Source organism: Dunckerocampus dactyliophorus, chromosome 3 (genome assembly GCF_027744805.1).
Source record: "Dunckerocampus dactyliophorus isolate RoL2022-P2 chromosome 3, RoL_Ddac_1.1, whole genome shotgun sequence".
Lineage (NCBI taxonomy): Eukaryota > Metazoa > Chordata > Actinopteri > Syngnathiformes > Syngnathidae > Dunckerocampus > Dunckerocampus dactyliophorus.
The window spans coordinates 5,149,801-5,163,186 of record NC_072821.1 but is presented as its reverse complement, the minus strand read 5'-3'; the positions used below and the strand labels follow the sequence as shown (position 1 = coordinate 5,163,186).

The following is a 13,386-nucleotide window of genomic DNA, read 5'->3' as shown; positions in this document are numbered from 1 at the left end:
CTGTGGGATTAAGAGGCTTTGAACGGCCGGGGCCATTAAAATCTACACCAGCCCTCAAGTCCTGCAGTGCCTTTGCGAGTATATTTATCATTAGGATTAACAAAGCCTTCCCATGAACACTCTCGACCCAGGAGCGCAGTCACCTCCGCCCCACTCACCATTATTGTATTTGGCTGAGTGGCTGATGATAACAGTGATTCAGCAAAGCTGCGGTCCCAGTCCTGAACGGAGAGCATCCCCGGTGGACCTTTCTCGGAGCATCTACGTCCACCTGCTCATCTGTGGCCACAATATAAAAGGCTTTCACCTCCTGAAGGATTCAAAAAGTATCGCAGAGTGTAATTCCAGAGGCACAACGCACAGCGCCGTAGTGTAGGATGCCAGCGTTGAAGGCTGAAAGAATCCTGTGCCCCCTTATCTCAACCCCTACAACGAGTATTGATCCTTTCCAGTGGTCGAACTCTGCTAATGTTGACTATGAATATAGAACAGGTAATTTTTTTTCATAGTTATTTGTCATGTAAGTGCAGTAGCAAGTTATATAAGAAGAATTTAGAGAAGAAAAAGAAGAATTATAAGAAGTGAAAGGAATAGGGAAACAACACACAAAAAGCTCAGACTCCAATTTTGTTCAGGTTCAACATTTTTGTTGGACTTTTATACAGGGAAGCTCCGATCAGGGTTTTATGCTGCTGATACCGACCACATGGATTAGTTCTAAGTTTTTAAATGTATTTATAATAAGTACTATTGGCCAGGGGTGCCATATAAAGAGGAAACGTCAGGACAATTTCAAGGTCCCTTGACTGGCAGGGGCGCCAAAAATTAGGTATCTACAAATAAAATTTGTAATTAATGAATAAAGGCGGGGACAGTGTGATTTTTTTCGTGGGCCCCAAAACTCCTGGCTGGACCCCTGCTAGTGGCTATAAGATATGAAAAAAGGAACCATAGAATCACTCTAATTTAGACAAAAACATATTTTACTTACTTTGTGAAGACAACTCGCTGCTGAGAAAAGCTGCTCTCGTCCGATGAATTCAATTGTTTTTCGGGTTATTGGCTTCGCCGTCTGACTGTCACACACATACGGGTGAGTGTTAGCCACATGGCTGCGTTAGCTGCCGTTTGACGTGAGCTGCCGTGAGCCTCACCATACTCAGTCAAGCTTTTTAACGAGCTACCCCCGCAGGATAGTTTTCGTGCCATGTGTTAGCAGTTTTGGTTGCTTTTGTTTTGAAGGCATGTGGGAAGACGACGCTTCCCAAGACGTGAGTTAGAGCAAGACACTACGCTGCACGAAAGGGTCGCTGCGGCCTGCAGTAGTGCTAGCTACAGGTGAACGGCTTTTGTGATTGCCGCTGAAAAGCATTTATGGGCATATACCGAAATCGGCCAATACTTATCGGAGTATACCTACTTTTATACCATATTGTCTGTCAATTTTTAGGTTGAATTATTTCATGTTTGACGGCTCCAAGGCTGTACGAAATTATGTTGTTTTTACAGTATATTAGTACACTCCGAAAAAGTACAATTAGTTAACAAATGTTTATTATTGTTATTCACAATTTATTACGTGTATTATTTTTATTACTTTTTTAAATCACAGTTTTTAATATTCTATTTTATTTATTAGTTTAAATAATTTTTATTTAATAAATAAATAAAATAAATACAAATATGTACATGTTAAATTTGTGTGTTGAACAAAATGCAACATTCTGTCGGTTGTAAAAATAGTGAATCAAATAAATGAAACAAGTTGAGCTTTTGTACGTTACTTTTTTTTTTTTTTTTTTTTTTTAGCATTTACTAGAGAAATTGATATTTTTTTTCCAAAATGGCATTTCACATTTGTGTGGCCTGAACAGACAGCATTTCCTGTGTTCTGTGTTCTGCAAGAACAACATTTCAAGTATGTTTTAATTGTATGTTTTCAGGACTCATTGTTTCAAAATGCCTTGACTTCGATATTCATAGATGGCTTACACAACCAATGCTGTAAATCATGCCGCATTATGGCACACGTTTGCAGGTGCAAGTCCCTCCGCATTATTTCTGCCTCGGTTGGTGTGTGAGATTTCCGAGTTAGCGTTTCTCCGTTTAAAAGAGTCGCTACCTGATGTTCTCAAAGAACCACCACTCAACCGACTGGAACACAGCGTTCTTAGCAATCTAATGTCATTGCAGGGATTTAACAGTCATGGTGTCAAGTCATCTGACCCTAACCCATTTCCTGCTTTCCTTCGCAGATCTTCCACATGACCTACGACCTGGCTAGCGCCATGGTGAGGATCGTCAACCTCATCGGCATGATGCTGCTCCTTTGTCACTGGGATGGCTGCCTCCAGTTCCTGGTGCCCATGCTGCAGGACTTCCCCGCCGATTGCTGGGTGTCCAAAAATAAGATGGTGGTAAGTATTCTTCTTCTTCTTTCCTGCCCGCTGCCTCTCCTGCCTGATCCAATCAGATGATCTTATCTCGTCCATCCGCCTCAGTAATTACTCGACTAAAGCCCTTTAGCATCCTGGGATATAATGTCTGGCCTAGCTGTCATCTTAAAGCCCAAATTAATATATTTGTCAGCGAAATGTGCCCACGTTTAAATAGATATTTCAGGGATGCTGTGCTAATCCTGAGGAACTTCTGGTACTTCTGGTGTGCTTTTTTCATTCATATTTATTTATTATTCATTGTCATCATGTCATCCATTTTCTACAACTTTGAGTCCTGAGCAGTATCACAGGCCCGCTGGGGCAGCTTTGATTTCGATTTCAATACGTATTAAATTCAATTCAATTCTATTGTGTTAGTAGAGGCAGTACTACCGTTCATTTTAATGATTCATGCATTGCCGTTGTTTATTTTATTATTATATTACTGAAATAGTAATAGTAGCCCTAGGTTACATTTTTATTGACTTCATCTTAATTTTTGGTCAATTAATTTGATCAATTAATGAATTAATTTATTACTATACATTTTTCATGAATCAATTATTTATTGGTACTTTTATTATTTTTATGCACCATAAATTATGATGCGGGCCGCCCGGTGGACTCGTGGTTAGCATGTCAGGAGATCGGGAAGACCTGGGTTTGAATCTCCGTCGGACATCTCTGTGTGGAGTTTGCATGTTCTCCCCGTGCGGGCGTGGGTTTTCTCCGGGTACTCCAGTTTCCTCCCACATTCCTAAAACATGCATGTTAGGTTAATTGGCGTCTCTAAATTGTCCAAAGGTGAATGGTTGTTTGTCTATGTGTGCCCTGCGATTGGCTGGCGACCAGTCCAGGGTGTACCCCGCCTCTCGCCCGAAGTCAGCTGGGATAGGCTCCAGCATACCCGCGACCCTAATGAGGATAAGCGGCATAGAAAATGGATGGATAGATAAATGATGATGCTTTATACCGCTTTTCCACTGGAGCGAACTTTGGTGTTGGTGCTGGATTAAGTTCGCCGCCAGGGGTGGAACCGTGTTGCCTGCGAACGAACTCCGACACCAATTTCGTTTTCCATTCTCCTGGGACATTTCAAGTGTTGACCTTTTTTTTTTATCAAAACACGCAACTCACCGTAGTCCTTGTCACTGCACATTATTGACACGTAAAAATATAAATATAAAGGGGCAAATATATAAAAATTAAGGTGTAAAATTCAAAACATTTTAACATAAAGACTGCACGTTGCTGGCTTTGGTTCGTGCACGCGTCCCTTGTAAGAAGGGGAGGGTGAGCCATCTCATCACTACTGTTTTCTGACAGAAAGATAAAAACATTTAAAACCAGAACACAGTTACTTCTTACACGGCTACAGCTTTACAACAAAACTAGTTTGCTCTCGTACGCACAAATGAGAAGGCGAGGGTGGCGATCGCTTGCTATTGTTGAATGAATGAGAGGCTTTCGACAATAGCAAGCTAGCAGGCTAATGTTAACAGCAGGCTAGTATTTACACCCACAACTGTGCTGTGAACTTTAAATTAAATAAATACAACTTACGGGAGTCCAGGCAGGTGTCACGGGTGCCTGAGTCTTCTTTGGTGATGGCCTCACGGATTTCTGTGGAGTTATTTGCCAGCGTTATGTGGCCCAAAACTTTGTCGGGCTCCTCAAAATAAGGCGTTACTCTCCTCCGACCACTGGCACTCCTGCCTAGTTCATTCCTTTGGAATCTGTAGTCCTCCTTTAATTTCTTAAGTTTGTTATTTGTTCAAAATCATGTAGCGGCCAGTCCAGTATTGGCTGAGTTCACATTTCTTCTGCACTTCTTCCGATGTCCAAATAGACAAGAGAGAGCGGGATTCCTCCGGCGCCCATGTTTTCGGAGCGTTTTCCGTTGTTAGAGTTGCAATGCAATGTAATAAAGACGGAGGTCATTTGCGGTTTGCGGCTGAACCAAAAAAGACAGCTTCGTGTCGAACCAATTGTGGAAGCATGACAATGCAAAAGCAGAGCTGTGAGAACCAGCTTCAAAAAAGCTCCGAACCAGTCACCGTGAAAAAGGGTTATTACTCTGTTTCCTATCAGATTGCTTTGTTGTTATCCCCTAAGTTTCTTTTATCCACCAGGGGGCATATTTGAACGCTATCTAGGGATTGTCGTCTTATGCTGTGATCTACCAGCAACCGTTTTATTCATTTCATTTATTTGTGTAGCATTTGGGGCTCAGCAACACCATTTCGTTTCACCATATTGCATGTTCTAGTTCTGATGGCGATGGTGATGAGACTGATATAATGTGTTGGGCCATTTCCCAAATGTGAGAGACGTTTGATGTCTGCGGAGACGCTGCTGATCTAATCGGGTGGACATATTGATATCTTCACTCTCAAGCTGCGTGTTCGTTTAGCTGCATTGTTATGTTGGAGTCCATCTCATATTAGGGGCCAACACGCGTCCCCTTATAGAGGTGGGCCTCGTCTCAGCCCACGTGCGACTAAATCAGCCGTGCAGTCTGTGGCCTCGCATTACCTTAGCATGTCGCCGAGCGCCACGGTAATTTATCGCCCACGCTCCTGAAGCCTGAACCCCCCAACCCGCCCATCCCCATAAATCACCGTATATTTAACCTCTAAAGAACGCCACTGAGGAGAGTGCTTCCCTAACTGATGGCTTATCAATACGCGCGCCGAGGTCGGCGTCAATAGGGCAATGTCGGTGTGATTGTGTGCTGTGTGTTACCCATCACCGGGAATCTAAAAAGGTGCTGGAATAAAGACACACAGATTGAACAGGCTTATTGGTTTCGGCCCTGCAGACGGTCCTTTAAACTGATTGCGTTCACCTCTGCGGCAATCAAATAATGTTAAAAGCTTCTTTTGGGAAACTGCAGTGGGATGTGTTGTTTTGTGCGGGTTTGTGCACCACTTTTCATATATTCATTCATTCATTTTGGTGTTCATTTTCATTTATCTTGTTCAGGGTCAGGTGTGAGCCGGAGCATGTCCCAGCTGACTTTGGGGGACGAGAGGTGGGGCACATCGGTCACTAGTCAATCACAGGGCACACGCGCCATATTACCTGGGCTATAGTCAGGTGTGACTATACAGTATATATATATATATATATATGTATGTGTATATATATATATACGGTCATACGGTTTTCTTGGTGGGTGGAGGCGGGGCCGCTAGCATACACACAGCAAGCCGAAGAGTGTCACGTCATACTAATTAAATTGGTAGCAATATACTGTTGTGTATTTTGTATATTTTTCATTGTCATTTTCATAAAAGTCTCGTCTCGTTCTCGTCGACCCAATCTTGTGTATCATCTTGTCTATTGATCGACGAGTGTCTCATAACACCCGTAGCCACAGATATATTTTTAGTGTAAAAATAGATAGTGTAAAAAAAGCCGCTATTAATAAGGTTGTATGGTCATGTTCACTACTTTGAATGTGAATCTGCTTGCTTCACGTAACTCCCCTAAATACCACTTGTTGACGCTAAAGACAAAGGAAATCTTCTGATGCTTGATTTCTCGTGTGATGTCATACATGATGGTTGCTAACTCCTGGCAGTGGGAATCTTGAGCTGTACTTTTTAGCATAAATCTAAGATTCTGTAGAGGCTGCACACACATTAGATTTTCCACAGCTTCCCACCGTCCTCGATGATAGTCAAACTCCAATAGATTTGGCAGGTGTCAGATATTTGGCTGAGGTCCACCTCCTCTGACTGCACTTGTTCCAGTTTGACTCTAAACACAACAGACGGAATAAGTCAAGTTATCAAAAGGAATTAATACTGTGAAAACATTACAAAGAGCCACACTTTGAGCGGAATGTACAGCTTCCAGTCAGCTATGCGTGCCAGAACAGATGTCACATGAGTAGTTACATCGCTCAAGGTATGATGTATTTGGTTCATCACGCCTCAGTGCCTCGCTGACATGCCGAGCTCTCGCTTGTTCCGTACGCCTCGCCTTCCATCACGAGAAACGACAGATGTTGCAAACCGCCGTCCCTTGAGATGTTTCACAGTTTAGCTAATTTTAGCCTCTGATATACCTGTCTGCGCATGGGGTACGCGCGTGCAGGTGCAGCAGCTCTGGGACCCATCTGGTGAAAGTGGCGGGAATCACACCGGCGGCCTTTTGACTCCGAGACACCTTCTGGTTCAATTTTTTTCTAAAACCCTGACAGAATGACTCCGAAAAATGTATTCAAATGAAGTCAAATGTGACCAACAATGCCTCGCTCTCATCCACTTGTCTCAAAAGATGAATTGCACTAGCAGTTCAATATGTGTCTTGTTAAGTTGCACATAGATTATTGGGAGTCACCTAAGGCGAAGCGAGAGGCGACATCGTGTGAACTGCAGCTCATCATTATTGCATGAATTATGACTGGATGGTTTATAGCTGCAGTTGATAGCTGTCCTCGTGTTTTTGTCTAAAAAGCATATTTTATATTCTAACACAGGGTTTTTCACATTAGGAGGTCAACTTTTAGCGGGTTGCCGGAAAGTAAAATGCTGTAATCATTTTTACTGATCCTGAATCAGCCATTCCATCTTTTTTTTGTACAAAATCCATGTTTCGTTTTCCGGTCTCTACATTCAGTGGTAAGGAGCACATCCAAGTCCACCCCAAAACAAATGATTCAGTTTCTCAGTAAAAAAAAAACCGACTACTTTATTCCTGTAAAATTGCAACGTTATTCTGTTAACATAAAGACTCTTCTCATAAAAGATCAGCACTACTTCTAAATAGATTACAACTTTTCATCAAATTCCGACAGCATGCTCTCTAAAAAAAATACAACCTTATACACGTAAGATTTCTTCCAATGTTATGACTTTGTTCTCCTAAAACCTCCGGAGACCTCATTCTCGTATAACACTACGACTTTCAGTACTGTAAAATTCTGACTTAAACCTTGTAAGATTGACTTTTTTGTTAGAAACATACAACTTTATTCTCGTAAAGTTCTGACAACTAGTATTTTTTTGGACAAACTGGTGAGGAAGGCAGGCTCGGACATCTGTGGCAGAACAAACGACACTGAGGAGGCTCCTTTCCATCTTGGACAACCAGCATCATCTAATGCACAGCATCATCTCCCAACAGAAGAGCAGTTTTAGTGGCAGATTACTATCACTGTCCTGCTCCACCGAAACACTAAGCAGATCATTCCTTTTTTTATGTAGAAAATCCATGTCTTGTTTTCTGGTCTCTACATTCAGTGGTAAGGAGCAGTTCCAAATTAATTTCTTATAAAAAAAATTACAACTTTATTCCTGTAAAATTGCAACTTTATGCTGTTAACATTACGACTCTTCTCAGAAAATTTTCACAAGATTAGCAGTAATTCTCAATAGATTACAAGTTTTTGTAACATTATGACAATATTCTCATAAAACTAAATCTCTAAAAATAAAAATACAACTTTATTGCAAATTTTTTTCTTGCAACGTCATGACTTTATTCTCCAAAATTTGCATTATTGTATAATACAACGACGTTTAGTACTGCAAAATTATGACGTAAATCTTGTAAGATTGACATTTTGGTAGAAACACACAGCTTTATTCTCGTCCAATGCGCAGCATCATCTCCCAACAGGAGAGCAGTTTCAGTGGCAGATTACTATCACTGTCCTGCTCCACTGAAAGACTGAGCAGATCATTCCTCCCCCATGTGATGCAGCTTTTTAACACTGCAGAGGGGGAGCGATAAAAACAGGACTGGACGTATTACCTTATTATGTATTATTATTATTTATTATGTATTTTTGCACTACAAAATATGACGCGTTCTGGTCCTTATTTATTTATATTTATTCTATTTTATTGTTTTTCTTGTCTCTCATGTCTTGCCTTGGTTGCTCTATTTTGTGATTAGGTGATTCAGACTTAAATCTTGCAAGATTATAACATTTTTGACAAAACATCCAATTTACTTCTCATCAGATTGAATCTGTCCTCCTCAACAATACAACTTTATTCTCGTAAGATTATGATTTTCGATATTCTGATGAGAGTACAACTTTTTTGGCGATATTACAACTTTAGTTTTGAGGACTTATACTGGCTGTTTCTAATATTCTGTTTCCAACATTTGTATCTTATTTAGCAACATGAAAAGAAGTTCCGTCAGACGGCCGTGAGCTGAGCTCTGAATACATGCACTTTAAATCCTGTGAGAGAAAACAAAGCCTCTCATCCGGCTGCACTTTGTTTTGTTCCACACACTAAATGCTGTCTAATTAATTGCATTAACTAAAAGAATGCTTCTCACTGTGACGGAATAACAAATATATCTTCCGCTTTTCATTGCAGCCTGTCGCAGGTACTAATGGAGAGCTCCTGGTCTTTTGTCCTCCATTACCTGCCACTTTGCATTAATTGACACATAGTTGGTTCAGTCCTCATTAAATGCCTTTTTTTGGGCTCCTTTTACAGTGGTGGCCACATTATCGCTTTGGGTCATCGCTCCTTACCTTTTTTCAGGAGGCACGCTAATAAAATGGCTATCTTTCAAGCTTTTTTTCCGCTGTGGAAATTAGTTTGAAAGCAATTTGGACATGTCAACCCCCAGGAGAGACTTTCTATTGATTGGCCATGAACTACCACTATGGGATCTAAAGGGGAAAGAAAAAAGAGGTGGGGGCCATTTATCTACAAATGAGAAAACCCGGCGAGAAATCGCATCTTTCTAAATGGCTGACCTACTTTCCTGCTAACGCACGCGAGCCTCTCCCGTGTGTCACGACACATCCGCCTGTTGTCAGGCCTCCATTTTTCGGGCTCGGACTCAAAATGTCTGCTCACTGGCTGTGTTTGCGTACCGAGACCTCAGACCCCGCCAGCTGACTGAAGTGGACATCTGCCATTGCGTTCCTCTCTTAAGGTCCATTGCGATACTTTTTGAACGTGCCGCCTTTGAGAGGAATGAATTCATCTTCTTTTTTTCCCTCCGCAGAACGACACATGGGGACAGCAGTACTCCTACGCGCTGTTCAAAGCCATGAGCCATATGCTGTGCATTGGCTATGGCATGTACCCCCCGGTGGGCATGACCGACGTGTGGCTGACCATCCTCAGCATGATCGTGGGCGCTACCTGCTACGCCATGTTTGTGGGCCACGCCACCGCCCTCATCCAGTCTCTGGACTCCTCACGGCGGCAGTACCAGGAGAAGGTCAGTGTTTATTTTGTTTATGTGCGTTACATGGAAGACGACAAACTTTATTGTGCTTTGTGGCGCTCAATGACTTAATAACAGAGACATTTCGCATGATGGCGGCCATGTTTTTCACCCAATCTTGCTGAAATTTTACAGGCCTGTGCTCGTCAGACTCTTAAAGGTGTCTACCAAATTTCTTGGTGATTCGGCTAAACAGCCTAAAGCTACTGTGGGTGTTTTGCCGTGCTTATTATGAGCTATTTCAAGTCAATCTGACTCACGGGGTCAAACCTTTCCGGTTTAACAACAGTGCCACCATGTGGTGTATTCGTCTGAAAAATAATAGCACATGCAACGCTGTCGGAGTGCAAGTTTTGACAAATTTGTGCAGCGGTTCTGGAGTGGAGATACACAAGACACAAAAATACATTGCGAGAGAATTTTAAAGTCAATTCGACTTATGGGGAGAGACTTTGGGATTTAATCACAGTGCCACCATGTGGTGTATTGGTCTGAAACATAATAACACAGGCAGCACAGTGGGGGTGCATGTTTTGGCAAATTTTTACCCTTTTGTGTGCAGCAGTTCTGCAGTAGAAGAGTTATATTACACACAAAATAATACATAGCCTTAAGAGAAATTTTAAGTCAGTGTAGCTTATGGGGTCACACTTTGGGATTTAATAACAGCGCCACCACGAGGTGTATTTGTCCGAAAAATAGTAGCACAAGAAGCACAGTCTGGGTGCATGTTTTGGCAATTTTTTACTCTTTTGTGTGCAGCGGTTGTGGAGTAGAAGAGTTGTGGTGCACAAACAAAATGCATCGTCGTGAGAGAAATTTAATGTCAATCTGTTTTATGAGGTCAAAGTTTGGGATTTAAAAACCTCGTCACTATGTGATATCTGTGCGGTCTATGTGGTGAAAAATAATAGCACAGGCAGCACAGTGTGGGTGCATGATTTGGCAAATTTTTACCCTTTTTTGTGCAGCGGTTCTGCAGTAGAAGAGTTATATCACACACAGAAATAGCCTTAAGAGAAATTTAAAGTCAGTGCGAGTTATGGGGTCACACTTTGGGATTTAATAACAGCGCCACCATGTGGTGTATTTTTCCAAAAAATAATAGCACAGCCAACACAACGGGGGTCCATGTTTTGGTAAATTTTTACCCTTTTGTGTGCATCATGGAGTCATGGTCATGGAGTGGAAGAATTATATTACACAAAAAAAACGCATTGGCTTGAGAAAAAAAATAAAAAGTCAGTGTGACTTGTGGGGTAAAAATAATAGCCCAGGCAGCAGTCAGGTGCATGTTTGGAAATGTTCACTCTTCTTCTGAGGAAGATTACTTAGTTTGCCCATGTGAAAAAAATACATGGACTTTTAGAACATAACTTATATATACTGGATATATCTACATATATATACAGGGAATGGAATCATTGAATTCCAAGATATAATGGAGGAGTGGAATAAAAAAAACTGTCGAAGCAAGTGTTGAAGCAATCAAGTCAAGGACAATCAAGGGCAATCAGGATGTAAGAAGCAGTGTCACGAGAAAGAAGCTCTTCTAAGCAGCCGTTATCTTTTATTCCGGGCGAGCCCATGCATAGAGGAACCCCAGCCTCCCCACTTGAGGGCAAAGGAAAGCCCCGACAGCTGGCTCACGAAGGCCTGGGCTGGCATCCACAGGCGTCGCCGCCTGTCACCTCTAAGGGCCCAGTGTGGGCGATAATGAGCAGAGCTACCCGAGTGGCACACTGCTGAGCGTGTGTGACACGATGGAGACAGGAGAGGAGTGACCTCCATAGAGTGGAGAGAAGAGAGCATAAAAGAGGGGATGAGAGCAAGCGAAAGAGCTTAGATGATGTAATGTGCCGTATACGTTACTGTGAGGGAGTTCAAAGTGGATAAATGAAACACCTCAACGTGTTGGGCTGAGTAACACCACTGACGCTACAGCGGTGGAATGATAAGTCAGTATTAGTCTTCTTCTGTTTGTTACTTAGCAGGATTCTGCAAAAACTACAAAACTGATTTACATAAGGTGCTAAGGAATGTATTACATTTTGGTGCAGATAGAGAGAGAAGAATCCGACTCACTATTAAATCATTCCTCCCACCCAGACTCCAAATGGGAGTCTACTCCTCTCATCTTACGCCTTTCTCTACAATCACATAGAGAACTCCACCATTGTTTCACTTTTGTTTCTATTTTCTCTTGTCATGTCAAATCCATTCCCCTCCATCAAAATGCAAATCTTCCCGTCTGTCTATCCTTAACAACTAATGTCATTTTCAAAGAACCAGGAAGTAACCTAGTGACAAAACCGGATCAACAAACACAATTATGGAACTCCATGATTTGTTCTATTCCCTTCTCTTATATTTATTTTTGTATTATCAGTTTAGTTAGTCGCTACAAAACCATCACCCCCCATGCCAGAATGCAGATGGTAGCATGCCATTCGTCTACTTTTAGCATCTTACGCCATTGTCCACGGTTTGCGTCTTCTAGTGTAGCCGGAGTAGATAGTAGATAGTGATACCTTCACTCCTGCCCTCCGAAGGCGGTTGCTTATGTCACAGACAGTGCAGGGTCTTTCTGTTATAGTCTACATGAGGGGTCACCAACGTGGTGCTCGCGGGCACCAGGTAGCCCCCCACGACCACATGAGGTGCCCGCAAGCCTGCTTTTCATTCAGGTTTTCAGTTCATAATGAAAGAACAGTAGAAAGAAATGCATTCTGAAATACAAAATGTGAGTTGTGGACACCAGCATTTTGTTCATGTTCTGGTAAAACAAGCATATTCGCTTTGTTTGGGTTTAAAATAAGCTCTGAAAATAAATGTTACAAAAATGAATAGCTCTTGGCCATTTTCATTTTGTAAATGTAGCTCTCACAAGGAAAAACGTTGGTGACCCCTGGTCTACAGAATCCATCATGTCTCAGCACTTGGGGTGCTCTGATCGATCGGCCACCGCCGATTTCCGTGAAAAAGCACGGTATCGGCATATGCTGATACTTACGGTTGGAGGTCTAAGGCAGATGGCCCGAAAAGTGCTTGGATTTGTCGGACTGGCTGGCCGGCCGTCGTCGGCAGTGGAGGACAGTGTGTTTGCCGACTGCTTGGGGTCCTGCTGGGGCGCCATCAAGTTGCTCTCGCATCCAAAGTCTCCTTAAAGAAGGCGCTTGATCTTCTAAGTTGTACCAGTGATTTTGAAAAAGCAAGTCAAATATGTTTTGGCAAAATTTGATGGGTCCCCTTTCATACCATATAGCCCATGGGTCACCAACGGGAGCCCCCCACGACCACATGAGGCGCCTGCAAGCCTGCTTTTCATTCAGGTTTTCAGTTAATAATGTGAGAACATGAGAAAGAAATGCATTTTAAAATGCAAAATATGAGTTGTGGGTACTAGCATTTAGTTCATGTTCTGGTAAAACAAGCATATCCGGTGTGTTTGGTTTGAAACTATGAAAATAAATGTTGCAAAAATGAGTAGCTCTTGGCCATTTTCATTTAGTAAAAGTAGCTCTCACAAGAAAAAAATGTTGGTGATCCCTGATATAGCCAACAGTAAATTTAAAACATTTATCGGTGTGATCGATTTTACTCATGGACGATCGGTATCGGTATCGTCAGCATAAAAACCTTATCGGAGCATCCCTACTCAGCATCCATCCAGCCTACATTACCTGAAGTGCTTCAGGAATCCCCTCACTGACTAAAAACCTCTCCCCTCTCC

The 13,386-nt window shown here is 42.2% G+C and overlaps 1 protein-coding gene across 1 annotated transcript in view; it reads left to right on the top strand.

Moving 5' to 3' along the window:
• The window catches only part of hcn4 (hyperpolarization activated cyclic nucleotide-gated potassium channel 4), a 109,013-nt gene that overhangs the window by 51,300 nt on the left and 44,327 nt on the right, over positions 1-13,386 (top strand). The window contains exons 3-4 of the mRNA XM_054771413.1: positions 2,256-2,417; positions 9,429-9,647. Coding sequence (XP_054627388.1) covers positions 2,256-2,417; positions 9,429-9,647 — 381 coding nt within the window. The remainder of the gene's footprint in view (positions 1-2,255; positions 2,418-9,428; positions 9,648-13,386) is intronic.